This window comes from Mesocricetus auratus, unplaced genomic scaffold (genome assembly GCF_017639785.1).
Source record: "Mesocricetus auratus isolate SY011 unplaced genomic scaffold, BCM_Maur_2.0 Super-Scaffold_100014, whole genome shotgun sequence".
Classification (NCBI taxonomy): Eukaryota; Metazoa; Chordata; class Mammalia; order Rodentia; family Cricetidae; genus Mesocricetus; species Mesocricetus auratus.
Window position 1 is genome coordinate 18363574 of NW_024429197.1, and position 20804 is coordinate 18384377.

Consider the following 20804-nt stretch of genomic DNA (forward strand, 5'->3'; position numbering starts at 1 on the left):
GAACCACCACACCTGGCTCCTAGAACTTTTACAGCACAGTATTAGGGTCCATAGGTCACAGCACTTGCTTAATAAATTACAACTGCAAATAACTGTTATACAATCTGAGCCAAATGGTAAGACTTTGAACTCCACATAAACATTGGACTTTCCTTTTTTCTTCTTCCTTAAAGGATAAGAGGACATTTTTAATTAATTATTTTATGATTATATTATTCTGGGCTACATAAGGCCATCTCCATGAACGTATCTGATGCACTTTGAACACACACCTCAATGCCCACTCCTCTCCTCTTCCTTCCCTTCCCCTTCCCATTCATCCTCTTCGTTCCCCTAGATGGCTTCATATCTACTTGCATATCATCTATACACATGTGATTTTATATATCCATATAGATCTAGGAAGCACAAATGAGGAAAAAATGTAATACTTTGTGTGTGTGTGTGTGTGTGTGTGTTATGCTCATGTATGTATGCTTTTTGAGATAGGGCCCCTCAATGACCTGGAGATTGTGGATTAGGCCAGATTGGCCAGTGAGCCCCAGGGATCTATGTATGCCCTGACTGTCCTGGAACTAGCTCTTGGAGACCAGTCTGGTCTCAAACTCACAGAAATCCACGTGCTTCTGCCTCCTGAGTGCTGGGATTAAAGGCATGCACCATCACCAGTGACTTAGGTATTTTCAGCTTTCCTTAGGCAGGGTAGGTGCCTGGGTCTGCACTCAGCCTTTCTGCAAGTTCTCCTGTGTTCTCCTAACTCAAATAACTGTGCTTCAATCATTTGGTTTTGTCTATTTGTTAACATTTACCTGTATCTTGTGTCCTTATAAAAAGTATCACAAAGCCGGGCGGTGGTGGCGCATGCCTTTAATCCCAGCACTCGGGAGGCAGAGGCAGGCGGATCTCTGTGAGTTCGAGGCCGGGCTGGACCGATAGCCTCCGAAACAATACAGAGAAACCCTGTCTCGTAAAAACCAAAAAAAGAAAAGAAAAAAAAATGTCTAAGGAGTCAGGGACAGGGGAACAGGGACAGAGTCTAAAAACCACATTTTGTGCCCTGAGTCTTGAATTCAAAATCTTTTTGTACCCTGTACAAATTTAATTAGGTAAGCAATGACAAAAACAACCAGCCAAGCTTCAAAGAGAGACTCCTATACAATCACTTGACAACAACAGGTCAATGGCAATGGGCTATTAGAGGCCACTTGACTCTTCCTCCCGGCTTTCTTCAGCAGGCCTTCTGTGAACCGTCTGTGGTCTGGTGATAAAGCCAAAAGAGAAGTGGGAAGAACCAGCCAGGAAGCGGAATTGGGGGGAACGGTTCACAGAGGGGAGGGGCATGCTGCTTGTGAAGACTTCAATTTGTACAGTTTCCTCAGCTCAACCAAAGGTGGATCTTCCCCTCTATGAGAGTGGGCCTCAAGGAGTCCAGCTGGACCTGGAACTCCTGATCTTCCAGTCTCCACTTCCCAGTGCTACAATTAACAGGCATGAGCCACGTCTCGCTGGTTCAGATAGACCTTTTTTTGAGCACCTACTGATGCAAAATGCCAAGACATCAAGTTCAAGTTTATACAAATGGAGCCAGGGCTGAAGAGATGGCTCTTGTTACTGAGCCTGACAATCGGAGTCTAATATCCAAGACCCACATGGCAGAAAGGGTCTGTAGTTCTCGATGGAAGAAACCATTCCTGAATAGGCTCAGGATAACTCTGGCTGGAGTCAAAGCTCTTGTGGGTAGGCATATACAACATCTGTTCTCCAGGCAAAGGTACCCCTAAGTAAGTAAGCATTCCTCCTCCTTCCAGGAAGCAAACCTTTATTCCCATTTTACAGACTGGCAGTCAAGGGGCTGGGGAGGAAATGGCTCTGTCGGTAAGAGCACTTATTATACAAATATGAGGACAAACATGAGGACATTAGTTTAGATCCCGACACCCACAGAAAGAGACGGCATGGCTGTGTATGTTGTAAGCCCAGCACTAGCAAAAGGGGCAGGGGCACAAGAAGATTGCTGAACTCAATGGTCACCAGCTTAGCAGAAAAACAGTGAAGCTCCATGTTCAGTGAGAGCCCTTGTCTCAAGGAATGAGGCAGAAATCGATGGAGGGGGGCACCTTACACCCTCTTCCAGCCTCCACACACTGACAAAGGCATCTGTATTCCTCCCCACACACGTATACACATAGGCACACACCACATACATATACAAAGGAAAAAGAAAAAAGAAAGGTTACTAATGTTGTACCAAGAAGCAAGAGTTTTTCACTTTTAAAATATCCAGGCCATCTGGACACATACTTTGCTTAAATCATTATCAAAATACCAAGACTGAAAGCTTCTTCCCTGTTATATATGCTAGCTTTCAGTTCATATGTGGGTCATCTGTGAAGTCTACAAAATTATGAATAGATTGTTTCACTCTTTTTTTCTAGCGCTGGGGATTCAGGACCTTGCACATGCTAGCAAGCTAGGATCTATGTAACCTCCCTAGTGATGGGATTACAGGCATTTGCTACCATGCCCAGCTATTTTTTGTTTTATTGGGACTTTTTGTTTTGTTTTGTTTTTAGAGACAGGGTTTCTCTGTGGCTTTGGAGGCTGTCCTGGAGCTGCTCTTGTCCACCAGGCTGGTCTTGAACTCACAGAGATCCGCCTACCTCTGCCTCCTGAGCCTCTGGAGTGCTGGGATTAAAGGCAAGTGCCACCATTGCCCAGCTTGGGATTTTTTTTTTTTGAAACAGGGTTTGTCTATGTAGTCTTAGTCCTGGCTGTCTTTCATAGAACTCACTCTGTAGATCAGGCTGACCTCGAACTCAGAGATCCATCTGCCTCTGCCTCCCAATTGCTGGGATTAAAGGCGTGCGCCACCACCGCCCGGCCAAAACCAACTATATTCTTAAGAAAACAGTTATTAAGTTTTGCCTGTTGTAAAACAAGAGGTTGAATGTGACAAAGAAGAAAAAACAGATCAGAAACAACAAATGGAAGAAAGTGAGCACCATTTTGTTTAAAGAGACAAGTGACTCAAAATAAATCAATTTGCTTAGGAGCCTGGAGAACCTCCTACAGTGATGGACATGATGGGCAGTATTTCCACCTCAAAGATAAACAAAAGGCAAATTCATCTGTTCCACAATGAAAGAATACATCGGTCACACAGGTTTTACTTATTGATATAGACAAAGCCAGACGAAAGAAACAGAAAAGCAACCCACAGGCTATTTTTTTAAACATTCTGTCTGGCTCTGACTCTGGTAATCTAGGTTACCCTTTATGCTACCCTAAGATATAAATAGCAGTCATTTCCTTTCACAGGCCAGGCAGAGTTTAATGCTTCACTTCCTGGGTCCAGGGGAAAATATTCAAGCATACTTCAGTGAGAGTTTGGTTACAAGGCTAGAGAGAGCTCAGTCAGTAAGGTGTTTGCTGCAGAAGCAAAGGGACCTGAGTTCAAACCCCAACAGCCACGTGAACAGTCAGGTGCGATGGCGCAGACAGGTTCCTGGGACTCTACACCCAGTCAGCCTAGACTAATGAGAACTCTAGACTAATGAAAGACCCTGAGATGGTCTATGGCCTCCAAATACACACACAAACACACACACACACACACACACACACACAGAGCTACTGCAAAGCTGCCTAACTTCGAATCAGCTAGGAGAAAACAAAAAGAAACTGCTTCAAAACACCAAAATTACCACTTTGCTGTTTTTTAAAATTACATTTATTCCTTTATTTATTATGAATTTGTGTGTGGGTATAGGTGTGTGATGTAGGCACGTGCATGCCACAGTACAGATGTGGCTGTCAGAGGGCAATTGTGGTAGCCAGCTCTCTCCTTCTACCATATAAATTCCAGGGGTCACACTCAGGTCATCCGGCTTGGTGGCAAATGCCTTTACCCAATGAGCCATTTTACTGGACCCCAACTCCTGTTCTTGTTATTACCACTTGGTTAAATTACCCCCACGGGACTTCAGCTGCTATTGCCCAGAATCCTCCAGAATACAACTCCAGGTCTCTGCCATGAACCCAGGCTGAAATGCTAAGGAACTTTTTACAAAATGACTCAGATGGTACTGAGCCCAGTGTATTATCCCCAGCGGGGCTATATGGGTTAAGAGACCCTTTGGTTGCCAAAGAGCAATAATGAGGCATTTCTCCCAAGCCACACTCTGTTCTTATTAAGGAAGGAAAGAGCGTCCCAAAGTTAAGAGCAATAAAATAAGTAATGAAGCAGAGCAGCTACCAGTCTAAAGTCAAAACAAAACCATAACACTCCAGAAACCAAGAGCATCAGTCACTGAGATCCCACACCAGTCCAGCACCCAGACACCTGTGACACTGAAGCACAGACTTAGTCAGAAAACAGCTCCATCTCTTTTTCCTACTACAACCCCACCAGTCACTCTGGAATTCTCTAAATCTTTGCATGTCGAGTTTTCACCTTGTTTGAGACAAAGTCTCTTGTTCATCCCTGAATACAACAGAGTCGGTGGCCTTCAAGCTTCTAGAGATTCTCCTATCTCCACTTCCCCATCTTCCCACAGTAAGATGGTACCTGGTTCTACACGGGATCCAGGGATATGAACTCAGATCCTTGAACTTGCAAGGTAAGCACTTGACTCCCTGAGCCATCTCCCCAGCCTCACTTGGGGGAAAGAATGGCTAAAGTGAGATCTTCCTCTAAAAGGCAAAGGGATGAGGTGAAAACTAGATTCACTTTGCCCCCCAAAACACCGAGACCTTAAAGATGCCCTTGTTTACCCTACAAGGACCACCCTGCTGCTAGACTGATCATTTGCCCCCTCAGCTCTATCTATGCACTAGACCTTTCTCCATCAGAATGTCAGCTGTTGACGTATAGTAGTTTTTGTTGTTGTTTTGGGGTTTTGTTTGTTTGTTTCTCGAGACAGGGTTTGTCTGTGTAGCTCTGGCTGTCCTGGAACTCACTCTGTAGACCACCTCAAACTCACAGAGATCTGCCTGCTTCTGCCTCCAAATATTGGATAAGAGGTGTGCGCCACCACCGCCTGGCCTGTTTTGGGTTTTGTTGTTGTTTTAGTAAGGTGGTGTCTCATTTCATGTAGCCCATCTGACCACTGGCCTCGAGCTCACTGGTACACCTAAAAATCACTCTAAACGCCTAGTCCTGCTGCTTCCACCTCCCAAGTGCTGAGAGTACAGGCATCCGCTACCACACCTGGCTACAAACAGCACTGGGAGGCAGCATTCTGCCTCGGGTTAGTTCCCCAGGTTTTGGGGAAGTGGGTATTTTGACGGTCCACACATGGGAAGAATCAAAATCCACTACTTGTTTCCACTGACACTGAATCTACTGGTACACCCAGAGGTGGCCCAAAGGGCTCCTTCCATCACTCTCTCTCTCTCTTTTTTTTTTTAAGATTTATTTATTGTGAATACAACATCCTGCCTCCATGTATGTCGTCTGTACGCCAGAAGAGGGAGCCAGATCTCATTATAGATGGTTGTGAGCCACCATGTGGTTGCTGGGAATTGAACTCAGGACCTCTGGAAGAGCAGCAATCAGTGCTCTTAACCTCTGAGCCATCTCTCCAGCCCAAGGGCTCCTTCCATCTCTTACAGAAAAAGCAACTCCCTGTTGAGGGCAGAGCAACTCTGGAATCAGAGATGACCCAAACAGAACCCGGGGCTTGGTTGGGTACCATTCTTTCCAATTTCAACAGCAGCAACCCAGCTGCTACTCACATAATCTCACATACTGTTGGGTATTACCATGGGGATGAATCTTTTGAATTAAAAGTCAAAGCAAAATCTTGACAATAATTCCTCTCCATCATGTGTCCAGTGTTTCCTTTGTGAAGCGAAATGAATGCTTCTGCGATCAGTGCACATTTCTCACCCCGGGACAGATAACTCTTTTCAGAGCTGGCTGGCCTGATTTCTCATGGTCTGTATCTCCTGACCAGAAGCCCAAAGAACTCCCAGTAGCCCAGCTCTGGCCTGTGAGCAGAACCCAGGACCACCGCTCTGTGCTGCCACTGGGCTGACTCACGTCACTACATTTCTGGCAGCCTCTTGGAAAGAACAAGAAGAGGACGTTAATCGTAAACACTCACCAGTCCCAGTACCACAAACCAGAAGGTCATGGAAACTGAAGCAGCAGCTGCACAAGTGAACTCTGAGATAAGCCCAAGAAAGATGCACACTATCTGGGCCATCGGGGGCTTCAGTGACATTGTGGTAGTTTGGAGGAAGGAAAGACTGAGGAAGTCCTCTGCTACATAGTTCCCTCTGGTTTTACAAACACTTGCCCAACGTGTCACCTCATCTCACTCCTCATACTTTCCAAGCCTTGTAATCGCAAACATCCTGGCCCATACTTGACAAGGCTACTTGACAGATTTCCATGGGTATTAGGGATTGCGCCAAGGCCCTCGGGAGCCTTGGTGCTTCACCGACAACACCTTGGGAAGAAAAAAAAAACAAACACCAGAGAGCCCTAAATCACAGGGCTGACCCAAATTTCAGCCCCGTGCCTCTCTCTCCCTGTGCAAAGTACAATATCATGTTCAACAACTAGCCTTTGTGCTGCACGTTATTCACCAAGGGACAAGTGGCAGAAACCTAGCTGGTTCACCTGTAACCTCATCCCCGAGGGCCTCCAGTCTCACAGTAGCCAGGGCTCCCCTGCACTCCAGCTACGTGCACAGGCCGCTCTGTCCCAGCGGCTGTGGCGCACAGGGAGCGCCAGAACACACCACACCTCATCCCAGGACAACTCGGTCACAGTCGCGCACACCCCCACAGATACTGGCCACCCTCGCAAGGCCGGGACGGAGGAACTACCTCAGCTGGAGAAACCGAAACACCGAGAGGGGTAACAAGCAGCTCGAGGTCACGCACCCGGCCACCAACGGGACTTCCCTATCCCCTCTGCCTCAGGATTCCCAGGTACCCGCTGATCACCGGCCTGTCGCCCTCACGCCTGGCGAAGAGTAACTTCCTGGCCGGCAGAACTTGAGCCTCAGCATCCCAAGACCTTGACCTTTGCCCCACAAGGCCATCGGCCGACCCGCCAGTCCTCCCGAAGGCCCGACGCCGCAGACCCACTCCGCAGCGACCGCCCGACCTGCACAGTCGCGCTCCCGAGAGCCGCCGCCCGCCGACATTTCCCTGTCTGCTTCCTCAAGCGCTTCATCCCGCAGCCCGCCGCGCGCGCTCCGTCCTCCCACGGTCCCGCCCCCGAGCGTCTCTCTCGCCAATAGAAACTCCGATTCCTCTGTAGCTCCGCCCCCAGGCAGAATGTAGCTAGAGCTTCTGAAGCAAGACATCCTCCAATCCTCGCCGTGCATTCCGAGACTGATACCTGCCTCCTCCAATGGGCGTGAACCCGCTCCGGGTACCCGGGTCCGAGTTCCACTCGCGCGGTTTCGGCGATTGGACATCTGGCTCTGCGAACCGGTGTCTAGAAAGCCACAGAAACTCGGGGTCCCGCGTCTCAGGGTCAAAACCTGTGGCAGGGACAATGGAACACAGACTGAGCCAGGGGTGTGAAAAGCCAGTTGCACTTCTGTAACACTGTGTGATGGAGACTCTCCAAGACCGCTTTCCTCTTGCACAGTGTGGATCTGAAATCCAAATGCAACTAACAGAAGTGAAGACGAAAGTGCTCTGCCAAAACAGAACTGCTTCATTATCCAACAAACTTTATTAGGTAGGGAACTATTATCCTAATTTTATAGAGAAGGCAGCTAAGTTCAGAAAAGCTAAATGCAAGGTCATAAAGTGAGTGTTAAGTAAGAGACTTAGCCGGATGTCAGCACTGAAGAATGGGTTGGGGGATTTAACTACCTCCAACCTCCATCTGCAACTACCTGGCCACTCCAGATAAACCAGAAATAAGCTAGATTTCACATGCAATGAAATATATCATTAAGACAAGCCCTCTGGAGGCCTGTGAATGTAGCTGGGTAGAGTGCTTGCCTAGCATGCACCAAGCTTTGGGTTCCATACCCAGCACCACGTAAAACTGGTTGGTGGGGATACACCTGTAATCCCTGAACTCAAGACATAGAAATGGGGGCGGGCAGGGATCAGAAGTTAAGGATGAGTCTGAGCTATACTCATGTAATCTCAGCACTCAGGAAGATTGTGAATTAATTCCAGGCCAGCCTGGGCAATATAGTGAAATCTTGTTTACAAAAAAAAGATAGGGACTAGAAAGATGGCTCAGTGGGTAAGAGCATTAGCTGTTCTTTCAGAGAACCTGGGTTCAATTCCCAGCACCCATATGGTAGCTCACCACTATCTATAACTTCAGTTCCAGGGGGATCCGACAGCCTCACACAGACATACATACAGGCAAAACACCAATGCACATAAAATAAATAAATATTTTTTAAAAAGCCAAAACAATATTCTGGTACTCCTAACTCAATTGGCACCTGCCCCCCAGAAGTTCCTGAGCAACTTTTGCCTCTGACTCAAACCCAGGTCTGACTCCCAAACCCTGGCATTAACCCTTCTTGTCCCACCTGCTCAGCTTGTAAAACTACAAGAATCATATCCAAGTGACTTGGATTTGCAAGGACATCATACCCAGAAGACCTAAGCTCAAGTCTTGGGCTGCAGCATGGCCAGACACTGCTTTCAAATTATTTTCAGTGTTACTTTGTACCAACCCATATACAGCCTCAACTGACTCTCACAACACCCCTAGATTATTAGATAAGGCAAGTTTATCTCTCCCTTTCCATTGAACAGATCTAAAGTTAAAGCCTGAAGAAGTAAATTAACCACCCACATTCACATACAGGAAGTGGCCAAGCTGGGGGGGGGTCTGAACTGAAAGTGTGGCATTCTTCGAGCTTTAGTGTCAAAACCTATCTTGTTACTTCAGCTCATGAATGATCTCACGTTAAGTTTCTTGCATGTTCTGTGTCAGCTTATACATGGCACTTAAAATCCCCTCTCCTTTAAAAAAAACATTTTTAATATTTATTTTACTTTGTTGAAACAGGGTCTCACTATATAACTCTAGCTGTCCTGGAACTGGCTGTGTAAACCAGGCTGGCCTTAAACTCGAAGAGGTCCAAATCCTCTGCCACCTGACTACTGTGATTAAAGGTGTGTACCACTATATCTGGCCCTCACTAGTCTCTTTAATTGCAAAATTGGAGTCAGTGGGCAAGACTAGACTATTGGGGTTACCACACCTAGGGGGGGTTTTGTCCTAAAACTTGGATCATCAATTAAATGGGACATCTACTCCTTACTACTGTTGCTCTACAGATGAAAAAATACTAATCATGGTTTGGTTTGCATGGTCTAGATAGCTAGAAAAAAGTCTAGCATGCACTAGGTACTCAGTTAACGTGAGCTCATTCCTTTCTTTACCTGTTGTTTCTAGTCCAAGGCACTGCCTTACCCAGGGACGGTTAATAAGTACAGCCAGGTTCCCTCACTTGGAGCCTCATCCTGAACCCTAATCCTTTCATATGTAAAGTGTTGGCTGGTGAATAGCCAAAGATCTGTCCCTGTCACCTAGGTTCCTTCCTAAGGAAGCCCTGTGGTAATAATTTCCCTACTGGTTAACACAGGCAGGTTGTGAACACCCCCAAGGAAAGAGCAAATAAGAGAGTAAGAGATCCACAAGACAGACACTCAAGCCTAATCAACTTCTTACTCTCTGTCTGTCTGTCTGTCTGTCTGTCTGTCTCTCTCTCTCTCTCTCTCTCTCTCTCTCTCACACACACACACACACACCTCTTGTAATAATTCATTTGGTTTCCTAATTCCTTGATTTGCACATACCATACACACACACACCCCTCTCTAAACAATGACCTAGCAACCTCAGAACTACCTCAACCTCCTACCCGGACAGGCTCCACATACTCCCGCCTCTGAACAATAGTGTTAGTTTCCCCACCCCTGATATCAATCAAATTTAGACAGTTTTGTATTCAATCCTATTCCCAGAGGATCTACATGTGAAGAAGAATAGAAGGCCTGACCCAGCCTGAACTAGTTTGGAATGCATCAGCAGTAAGGCAAAATCGTGTCCTCTAGTAATCTTTTAGAGAAAATTTTCTATTTACCATCTTATGCCTATGCATAATTGGGGATGCATAGGATTAAAATCAGAGGCATCATGGGAAGGATATCCACAGTAGAAAAAAATGAATATATGACTTGATCTCCCAATACAAATAGAAAACACCCAAACTATACCCTTTAGTAACAAATTCATTCTAACACTAGGCTATAGCCCAGGACCCTTAAGTACCCTCCCTCAAGCAGCCAACTGTCAATCTTGACAGCGTCTCTCTCAGTAACTTTCACTATACCTTTGCTTTGCCTAAGATAGCTTGCTTCTTTTGCAATCTATGTGAGCTCTTCTTTTTCGATTCTTTGGATAAGAGGTAAGAACCTAGAAACATCCTGCCCAAACCCTGACCACCGGTAATAATACCACACTCTGTTCCTTCACTCAGCAAGTATTTATTTCATGTCTAGTATATACAGGCACTGTTCTAACCAGTGGGGACAAAGTTGTCAACACAACCCAAACTCATGGCCTCCTGGTACCTTTGATCTCAGCTAAATGATTTCCTCACTGTCTCTACCACTTCTTCCCCGGTCCCAAGGCCATGTCCCTCACTTTAAAAACCAACTTATTTTATGTGAATGAATGTTTTGCCAGCATTTATAAGTGTATACCATGCAAATGCTGGTACCTAAGGAGGCCAGAAGAGGGTGTCAAGTCCCCGAGAACTAGAGTTACAGATAGTTATAAGCAACCATGTGGGTACTGGGAATCACACCAGGGCCTCTGTAAGAGCAGCCTGCACTCTTAACTGCTGAGCCACCTCTCCAGCCCCCTAAGCCTTATTCTTTCTGCCTGAACCATGGTGGTACATACCTTCTTATTGTTCTACTGCTTTCCCTGCTCCAGGTTCCCACTGCCTTCCATACCTGTTGCCAGGGGAGCTTCTCAAACTTGCAAAGCTTACTGGAAGCATTTGGAAATTCTTCTAAGGCTCTCCACAAGCTACAGGGCATAGTCCAAGCTCCTCTGTACTTTGTTATTCCTCCTGAGCTGCCCTTTGCTAGCTTCTCCTGGCTCAGCTCTCTGCACACCTGTTCAAGTTCTGTCCCACCAACAGCTCTTTCCGTAAGGCTCAATGTCCTTTCCCCTCCTTTTATCCGACTGGAGAAAAAAATGTTTGCTCTTCCTTATAGTCTGGGCTTCAACATCAACTCCTCCAGGAAGCTTTCTCTGAACAGTTTACATGGAAAGAAAGGCACAGGCCAAGGAAACCCTAGAGCCATGCCTCAGGATCCAGAGAACACCTAATCAGTCCTGTTCTCACTATTTGCTAGCTTGCTAGGCAGGTAGGCACTTGCTCTCACTAAGCCTGAGATCCTTCATCTATATAGTAGAGACACAGATAATACCTAACTTGTATGGTTATGGTAAGGATTAACTGCCTTGGAAAAGACTCTAAGCCAAGTGGTGGTGGTGCTTGCCTGTAATCCCAGAACTCAGGAGGCAGACACAGGCAGATCTCTGTGAGTTCAAGGCCAGCCTGGCCAGGACTGTTACACAGAGAAACCCTGTCAGAAAACAAAAACAAAAACAAAACCCCAGCCGGGCATTGGTGACTCATGCCTTTAATCCCAGCACTCAGGAGGTAGAGGCAGGCAGATCTCTGTGAGTTCGAGGCCAGCCTGGTCTACACAGCCAGTTCCAGGACAGCCTCCAAAACAATACAAAGAAATCCTGTCTCGAACCCCCCCCAAAAAAAACAAGAATCTAAAACAACAATAAAAATAACACAAAACACTTTAGACATGTATAGAGAGGGGAAGCATTTTCTGGACCTCTGTGTGCCGGCCATTTTCACAGGTGTTATTTCTTTTTATTTCCACAACCCCCATGAGAAAGATACTTTTTACATACAGTAGACGACAAAAACAGGTCTGGGGTGGCAGCACACATTTTTAATTCCAGCACCTGGGAGTCAGAAGTAGGAAGATCTCTGTGACTTTGAGACTAACCTGATCTATAGAGAGATACTTTATTTCAAACCTCCCTCAAAAAGAGGAAGGGGAAGAGGAAAAAGAAAAAGAAGAAGAAGGAAGGAAGATTTAGAGATGTCAGACAATTTACACACAGTGAAGGATTGACCAGATTCAAGGGCTATGTAGCTGCAGAGCCCTGCTTTTTGCCTTAACAGTTTGACTTTCTTACTCTACTTACTTAGGAGCAGAAGGGATTTAGACTTCAGATGCTGGACTATTTTGGGACATGATGACAACCTTAGAAAAGGAACCCGAGTCTAAATGCAAAATTCATGTATACCTTACACACATAGATTGAGGTGATTATATACAATACTTAATAATTTTGAGCATAAAACAGAACTTCATGATGTGATATTTTCCATTTGCAGTACAATGTTGGCAGTCTAAAAATTCCGGATTTTGCCTGGCAATGGTGGCACACACCTTTAATCCCAGCACTCAGGAGGCAGAGGCCGGCAGATCTCTGTGAATTTGAGGTCAGCCTGATCTACACAACAAGTTCCAGGATAGATAGGGCTGTTACACAGAGAAACCCTGTCTCAAAAAACAACAACACAAAAGCAAAAGTAACAATGAAAGGGATGGAACTGTATTTCAGTAGAATATCACTCTAGCCTGCATAAAGCCCTGTTCTGATCCCTAGCACTATAAAACCCAAGCATGGCAGCTCATGCCTGTAATCCTAGCACTTGAGAAGTACAGAGGTCAGGAATCTACAGCTATCCTTGGCTACATAGTGAGTTCAAAGCTGGTCTATATGAGACCCTGCCAAAAGAAAATTAAGTAAGTTTGGGCCTATACTCCTAGCATTTGACAGGTAGAGGCAGGAGGATCAGGGGTTCAATGTCATCTTTAGCTATATAGCAGGTTTGAGGCCAGCTTGAACAATGTAAGATCCTATCTAAAAACAAACAAACAAAAAAGTTTGGGCCAGTCGTAGTGACGAACACCTTTAGTCCTCGCACTCGGGAAGCAGAGGCAGGTGAATCTCTGTGAGCTGGAGGCTAACCTAGTCTACAGCACAAGTGTCAGAAAAGTCAGGGTTACACAGAGAAACCCTGTCTCAAAAAACAAAAAAAAAACAAAAAAAAAGTTTGGATTTTGGAGGATTTCCAGTTTTGTATTTCCACGTTAGGGATGCTCAACCTGAATTATTATTATCCCTACCTACAACCACTACTAACAGGCATAAATTAATTATCTTTATTATTTTATGATTTAGAGGTAAATTTTCCTGCTTATAGAGTAATACTTAAACTCCTTAACCATTCAAGGCTCTATAATTCTTGACCTGGTTTCCTTTTACCCCAAAGTCAATTTACTTCCAAAGCCAGTCACCTTCCTTACACATCTAGTGAGATGCCTGGAGCCATAAGGTCAGGCCCCGTTGGTAGTTATAATAGGAGACAAACCCTCCGTACATTCCTGCAGAGACAAGGTGCTAGCTTTAAAGGAACTCCTCCTAAATGGTGTAATGGTACTGGGTGTGCACCTGAGCCCCAGCACCTGGCAGCATGAATTTGCATATTCTGTCACTAGGCCTCTGCTGTATATACAAAATCTCCTCTCCTTGCCGGACTGACCTCTCATCTAAACAAATTCTGTCAAATGGCCACTAACTTCTCTCTACAGAGCCAAAGCTAGACTTTTTTTTTCTGCAGTGGGGAACAGAGCAGGGTTTGAGTACAGAATACATTTGACAGACTCTTCCCTTGGTTGTAGCTATGGATATAGAAATTTGGGCCTCCCAGCTAACTTGGAAGAAGCCCTGTATCCTCAGAGTCACAGCCCAGTTAACACTCAGGTTCAGAAACCCAAAACAGAAAAACAAATGCTGGCCAGGTGTGGTGACACATGCCTGTAATCACAGCACTGGGGATGCGGGCTGAGGCAGGATTAGGAGTTGGAAGCATGACCCCCATCTCAAAAAGGAAAAGCAAATACAGTAGTTGGCTGGCAGCCCAGGGCACTGTGACTCCATGCCATCAGCCTTGAGATGGTGCAGCAGCTGTGGTGTATGATCCCAGTGGGCTTGGAAAGTCAGCTATTGAGAGGGTAGGCCAGTGCCTGAAGCCAACACAGCCTTCCCTGGAAGCCTGGCTCTTACCTACCTGGACAGGCTCTGGCAACTTCCTGGAGGAACATCCTGGTGTGTGACCCAAAAGGTAGTTGGAATACAAGCCTGAGCTCTGCTGTATCCAATTGTACAGTAACATCAGAGCCTGTAGAGAGGAGACGAGAAATGAGGCCAGGAGCTAAGTACTGAAATGTGCTGTAAAGAGCAGAATTCCAGCCCAGCTGGGATGACACATGCCATTAGTCCCAGCACTCAGGGGGCAGAAGCAGGCTGATCTATGTGAGTTCAAAGCCAGCCTGGTCAACAGAGTGAGTTCCAGGACAGCCAGGGCTACAGAGAAACCCTGTCTGGGGTGGGGTGGGGGACAGGAAGATTGGCATCTGCAAAATGTCAAATCAGAAAATCTGGGCTCCCAGTGCTCCTCTGACCTTAAGCTGATGAAACAGCAAAGGAACCCTGTGTGCCTCCTCTTACGAACAAGCATCATCTCCATGTTGTGAAGAGGAGAGTCCAGCTCTGAATTCACTCAGCCTTGCAACCCCTTCTACATGCTCTTATCTCACAGGGCAGGGGGGACACAAGTCTGGAGAGCCTGTTCCTGACAGTTCCATCTGGCATAGGGGTAGCAAGGCTTTTTCCAATTACTCTAATATCTGTGTCATTTTGGTGTTAGTGTCTATAAGGTTTTGGGGGGTTTTGTTTGTTTGGTTGGTTTTGGTTTTTTGAGACAGGGTTTCTCTGTGTAGCCCTGGCTGTCCTGGAACTTGCTTTGTAGACAAGGCTGTCCTCGAAGTCACAGGAGCTGGTTCTCCCATTCTACCATGTGGGTTCTGGGGCTCAAACTCAGATAGTTAGGTTTGGCAGCAAGCATCTTTCTCCACTAAGTCATCCCACCAACCCAAGAGTTTTCTTTTTTGTTTGTTGTTGTGTTTTGAAACAGTCTCCATCTGTAGCTCTAGCTGGCCTAGAACTCACTATGTAGTCCAGGCAAGGCAATCCCCCTACCTTAGCCTTCTACATGCTAGGATTGCTGGCACATAGCATCACACCTACCCAGGCATGTTCTCATTCACACCTTTCTCTGTATCTTAAGATCTTGTCCCAATGCCCCAACAGGAACCCAGACTCTATAGACTACTCACCAAGGATGTAGAGCTCACCATCTGGGGAAACTGAGGGAGGGAAATGAAAAGGCCTTTAGCAACTGAACATCCCTTCTCATACCATCCTCCATTCCCACCCACCCCCCTACAGTAAGGGCAGAGATGACTGGGGTAGGGTCCCAGGGGAGAGCAATCCATACCACCCAGCCCATCTAGCACCTTCTTCCAGCATAAAATCTCTTGAGAGTGGCACTATCTGGTCCAGAGATACATCGTCTCCTGTGATGGCCATCCTCCGGTGTGTATACAGGAAGAGACTGGGGACAGAAAGCAGAAGAGGGTACATTTGGAGTGTTGGGGTTATCTTTTTGTATGTAAAGATGTGTCTTTGTCCTTCCTCACCTGCCTAAGCTTGTTTAATAAATTGATTTAATAAAGAGCTGAACAGCCCATAGCTAGGCAGGGAGAGGATAGGTAGGACTTCTGGGTAGGGATAGGAACTCTGGGAAAGAATCTGAGGCTGGCCGGGCGTTGGTGGCGCACGCCTTTAATCCCAGCACTTGGGAGGCAGAGGCAGGCGGATCTCTGTGAGTTCGAGGCCAGCCTGGTCTACAAGAGCTAGTTCCAGGACAGCCTCCAAAGTCACAGAGAAACCCTGCCTCGAACAAAAAAAAAAAAAAAAAAGAATCTGAGGCTGAAGAGTCACCAGACAGATGTGGAGGAAGTTGGGCATATGGTACTAAGGAGAGGTAGCAAGTTACGTGGCAGAACGTAGATTAATATAAATGGGTTGATTTAGTTTTGAGAGCTGATTGAGAACAAGCCTAAGCTAAGGCCAAGCTTTTATACTAATAAGAAGTCTCCACGGGCTGGAGAGATGGCTCAGAGGTTAAGAGCACTGACTGCTCTTCCAGGGGTCCTGAGTTCAATTCCCAGCAACCACATGGTGGCTCACAACCATCTGTAATGAGATTTGGTACCCTCTTCTGGCCTGCAGACATACATATAGACAGAACACTGTATGTATAATAAATAAATAAATCTTAAAAAAAAAATAAGTCTCCACGTCATGATTCAAGAGCTGTCTGTCCAAAGAAAGGCCTGCTACATTGGAGTGTTGTAGTGGAAGGGTTCTAGTAGGCCTGAACATGGCAAAAATGGCTCTGGCAGGCCTTGTCTTCCTTCCCCATCCCGTCCACCTTGCTTGACCCTTGGATTACATTCCTAAAGCTGGCCACCAAGGACTATTCCTTTATTTGACCACTTCCTTCCCCTGAGACTGACCACCAGTGTCCAGCTATCAAAATACTGAAGTTCAACGATCAAAAGCCCCCTTTTGACTCTCCTAATTAACATGTCCAATCAAAATTAAACACCTAATCCTAATATTGGGTTTCCCCTTTTGCCTTTATAAACTGTCATTTGTCTAAGGGCCACATCTGTCTCCTCTTTATCCAGATGCAATCCTTTGTCCCTCTGGGCCAAGTATCTCTTCCCTTCCCTCGTCTTCTATCTCTTGTCTTTGTCTCTTATTCCCTGGCCTTTGTCCCTTTGGTGCAAATAAATGTCCTTTGTGCTGAGAACCTGGTCTTAGGGTGTCTGTGCCAATACCAGTCCTTTGAGTGGTAGCCTCCAGTGCTTGGTTGGCAGTGCCCTAGCCATACTCATGCCTCAAGCCTTTTCCGTCCACACTGCCCAGGAAAGCTGTAATTTATGGATGAGGTCATCAAAGCATAACTCCTCACAGTTGAAAGAAAAACCAATTTGGTACCATCTAGCATGTGAGTGACAGGCACAGTGTGTCCTTATGAAGCCCCTTCATCTCCCTGCTTTTCAGTTTCCCCACCTATCAAGTTGGGGTGGCAAAGTAGAAAATGTCTAAAGCCCCCTCCCTCCTGGTTCTGAGACCCTGAGGTTCACTTACAAGCTATGAGACCTTTGCAGGTGTTATTTGCTCCCTCTGCTCCTGTGGAATACAAAGTGTTGCCGGGCAACATTGAATGAACCTTTTTTTTTTCCAAGACAGGCTCTCTCTACATAGCTCTTGCTATCTTGGAACTCTTTGTGTAAATAAACCAGGCTGGCCTCAAATTCACAGCCATGTGTCAGTCAGCCTCTGCCTCCCAAGTGCTAGGACTAAAGCTTGTACCACCACTCCCAGCCATTAATCTCACTCTTTTAATTTTTCAATTTTTATTGTGTGTGGCACATGTGCTCATTAGTGTGGGTATGTACACACATGCACATGTGTGGTCATGGTCATATTTGCATGCACATGCATGCGCATGCAGAGGCTGCAGGGTGACCCTCAGGTGTCTTTCCTAACTCACCCTCCACTTTTTTTTTTTTTTTTTTTTTTTTTGGTTTTACGAGACAGGGTTTCTCTGTATTGTTTTGGAGGCTGTCGGTCCAGCCCGGCCTCGAACTCACAGAGATCCGCCTGCCTCTGCCTCCCCAGTGCTGGGATTAAAGGCGTGCACCACCAACGCCCAGCTAACCCTCCACTTTTTAAAGTAGTTTTTTTTTTAGATTTATTTATTTAATTTTATGGGTATGGATGTTTTACCTCCGTGTGTGTATTTGTACCATCTGTCTGCCTGCCTGGTGTTGGCAGAGATCAGAAGAGGATGTCAGATTCTCTGGAACTGTAGTTATTGATGGTTGTGAGTCACCATGTAGATGCTAGGGAAGCAAACCCAGGTCCTCTTCGGAGCAACAAGTGCTCTTAATCTCTAAACCATTTCTCCAGCCCCTACAATTTTATTTTCTTGAGACAGAGTCTCTCAAAACACCTGAAACTCCTCAATTCAGCTAAACTAGCTAGCCAATGAGCTTCAGGGATCTACCTGTCTCTCTACCTCCCCTAACTTCTCTAAGATTTATTTTTAGTTATGTATAGGGGTGTGTGTGTGTGTGTGCCTGCCCCTCAAGAATTCAGATGCCCATGGAGACCAGAAGAGGGTATCTGAACGCCTGCAGCTGGAGTTCCAGATAGCTGCAAGCTGCCTGATGTAAGTGCTGGGAACCAAATTTAGATCCTCTACAAAAACAAGTGTTCTTAACCACTGAGCCATCTCTCCACACCCCACACCCCACACCCCAGCTTTTTACATGGGTCCTGCAGATCCAAGCCCCAGCCCTCATGCTTGTGTGGCAGGCACTTCACTAACTGAACCATCTCCAGCTCTCCCTCTCTCTTTTTAAATATGTATTTTCTTTCTTTTATAACTGTGTGTGTGTGTGTGTGTGTGTGTGTCCATAGAGTCCAGGAGGTTCAGAGCCACTGGAACTGGAGTCACAGGGCCTGAGAGCCACTGGCTCTGTGTGTGGGTGCTGGGAAGCAAATTCAGATCCTCTGCAAAGAGCAGTACACATTGTAGCCACTGAGCAATTTCTTCAGCCCCACCTCCTCTCTCTGAGATAGGCTCTCACTCTGTTAGCCTAGTCTGGCTTGGAACTCACTTTGTAGCCCAGGACAGGCTAGAACTTGTAAAAGTTGTTCCTCAGCTTCCTGGGTGCTAGGATCACAGTGGATCTGAACTCAGGCACTTGCACAAGCTCAAAATCTAGCCAGGTGTGACAACTGCCTCTTCTCTAGAAGCTTCCATGTCACATCTCGCTGATTATAAAGGTCTTAGAACACGGTGTTCCAAGAATACTATCATTATGTTAATTACTCTAGGAGACTCAGACGGAATGACTGAAGTTGAAGGATAGTGAAGAACAACCCTTGGCCCACACAGGTAGAGTCTGAACCCTACTTACGCATGCTCCTGTGCACCGTTTTCCAGCCGGTAGCGCACCAGCCCCAGCAGGCGGCTCTGCCTGCTGTCTCCCTTACATAGCACACCTTGTACAGCCTGCTGCTCTCGGTGAAGGGAAACTGAAAGCCAAGAACAAGACTCCCCATCTGGCCCACTCCACCACTGATGCCTTTCTCCCTCCTGCTCACTGTGTGACCTCTGGCAAATTACTTCACCCCTCTGACCTTTCCTCATCTGCAAAATGGGTATAATTGTCCCCAACTTCACAGCTTGTTGGAAGAATATCTGCATATTTAAAGCACCTGGTAGAGAAACCATAGCCAAGTGAATACTTAGTGGATATTGGTTTACCTATTACCATTTGGCTTAGAGAAAGAGAATGGATAGAAATTTCCACACCCAGCCAGGTGGTGGTGGCGCACACACGCATGCCTTTAATCCCAGCACTCAGGAGGCAGAGGCAGGTGGATCTCTATGAGTTCGAGGCCAGCCTGGTCTACAAGAGCTAGTTCCAGGAAAGTGTCTCAAAAAAACAAAACAAAACTCCACACCCTCCATCCCACTTCCCAAGACCCAGGCGGGCATGAGCTGGGAAGGATATGATGGTGCAATATTCCCCCTCAGCCAGGGTCTCCTGGATCGCCACAGACTGGTCCATGCTGAGCCGTCAAACTCTGATGCAGGGCACGTGGAAACCTCCCATGCTGCAAGAGAGCTGCTTCTGGGAGCTGTAGGGATGGAAGGAGGAGCTTCATAGATGGAAAGGGGTGTCTGTCTGATCGTCCTGCTGCTCCTCCAAGACTTTCCTCTCTTTCTTTCCTATAATGAACCTCTCTACGTTTCCAGGAAATGGGTTTCCACTCCTCTGCTCCTGGCTGGATCTCCCTTTAGGAGGGCAACCAGATGTTCCCACTGGGGTCCAGTATACTTGCTGGTCCCCTTGCTTCCGGGCATAGCTCTGACTCCCTCTTCAGGGAGCAGTTGTGGACCATCTGGCACTTCTCTGGGAAAGATTGGTAGCGTGTCCAAATAGGCATGGGAGACAGACTTCTTATTCTCAGCTAGGAGGGTCTTATGCTGGAGAATAACCGAGTGCCGCTCCTTTTTCCTTGGAGCATAGAAAAGTGTCCCGGTGCTCCTTGCCCCCGCCCCAGCCAACAGGCCCCGTTGCATCAGATGCAGGCCGGGGGTGTCCATTCTGGCACTCACAGGACAGGGGCCCCAGCAGCCAGCTTGCAAGCTCCCTCCCACTCTGCACCTATTTTAGACCCTTGTCATTGCCGCCTACCTCCCGAGCTGTCACCGCTGGGCGGGTGGGACACCGATGTCCCGGACCAGGCCACGGACTACATTTCCCAGCGGCCCTGGCGTCACAGGATGGTCAGCCTGCAAGTCCCAGCATGCCCGAGTCAATAATGAGCAAGTGGGTGGGTCTCCCGCCCCAATGAGGATCTAGAATCTAGAGTCTGGCATTCTAGCAAACTCTTGCGTCCCGGATCTGGAAAGATTGTCTGAGGAAAGCCTTAACTCAGTCCACCAAATCAAAGGGAATGGGCTCCTGCCCTAGGCGGAAGGAAGGTGGTCACGTTACCCTAACGGATAGAATGTTAACTTTTATCTTCGAGTTAGTTACATCCTCAACTATTCACATGCTTTATATTCTCCTAAAACTCTTTCAAATAACTACCCTGCCCTGACTTAACAGGGTAAGATTATGAAAAACCACCTTTCCGCCGGGCGTTGGTGGCGCACGCCTTTAATCCCAGCACTCGGGAGGCA

General features: G+C 46.7%; 1 protein-coding gene across 1 annotated transcript in view; it reads right to left on the reverse strand.

Annotated features, from left to right (window-relative positions):
• Inpp5b (inositol polyphosphate-5-phosphatase B) overlaps positions 1-20410 on the reverse strand; it is a 65760-nt gene extending 45350 nt beyond the window's left edge. Inside the window, 8 exon segments of the mRNA XM_040756676.1 lie at positions 7121-7310; positions 7312-7502; positions 14193-14303; positions 15301-15330; positions 15481-15578; positions 19027-19121; positions 19627-19753; positions 20314-20410. Of these exon segments, the coding sequence (XP_040612610.1) occupies positions 7121-7310; positions 7312-7502; positions 14193-14303; positions 15301-15330; positions 15481-15578; positions 19027-19121; positions 19627-19683 (772 nt within the window). The 5' untranslated portion in view covers positions 19684-19753; positions 20314-20410.
• Positions 20411-20804: the final 394 nt, after the last annotated feature.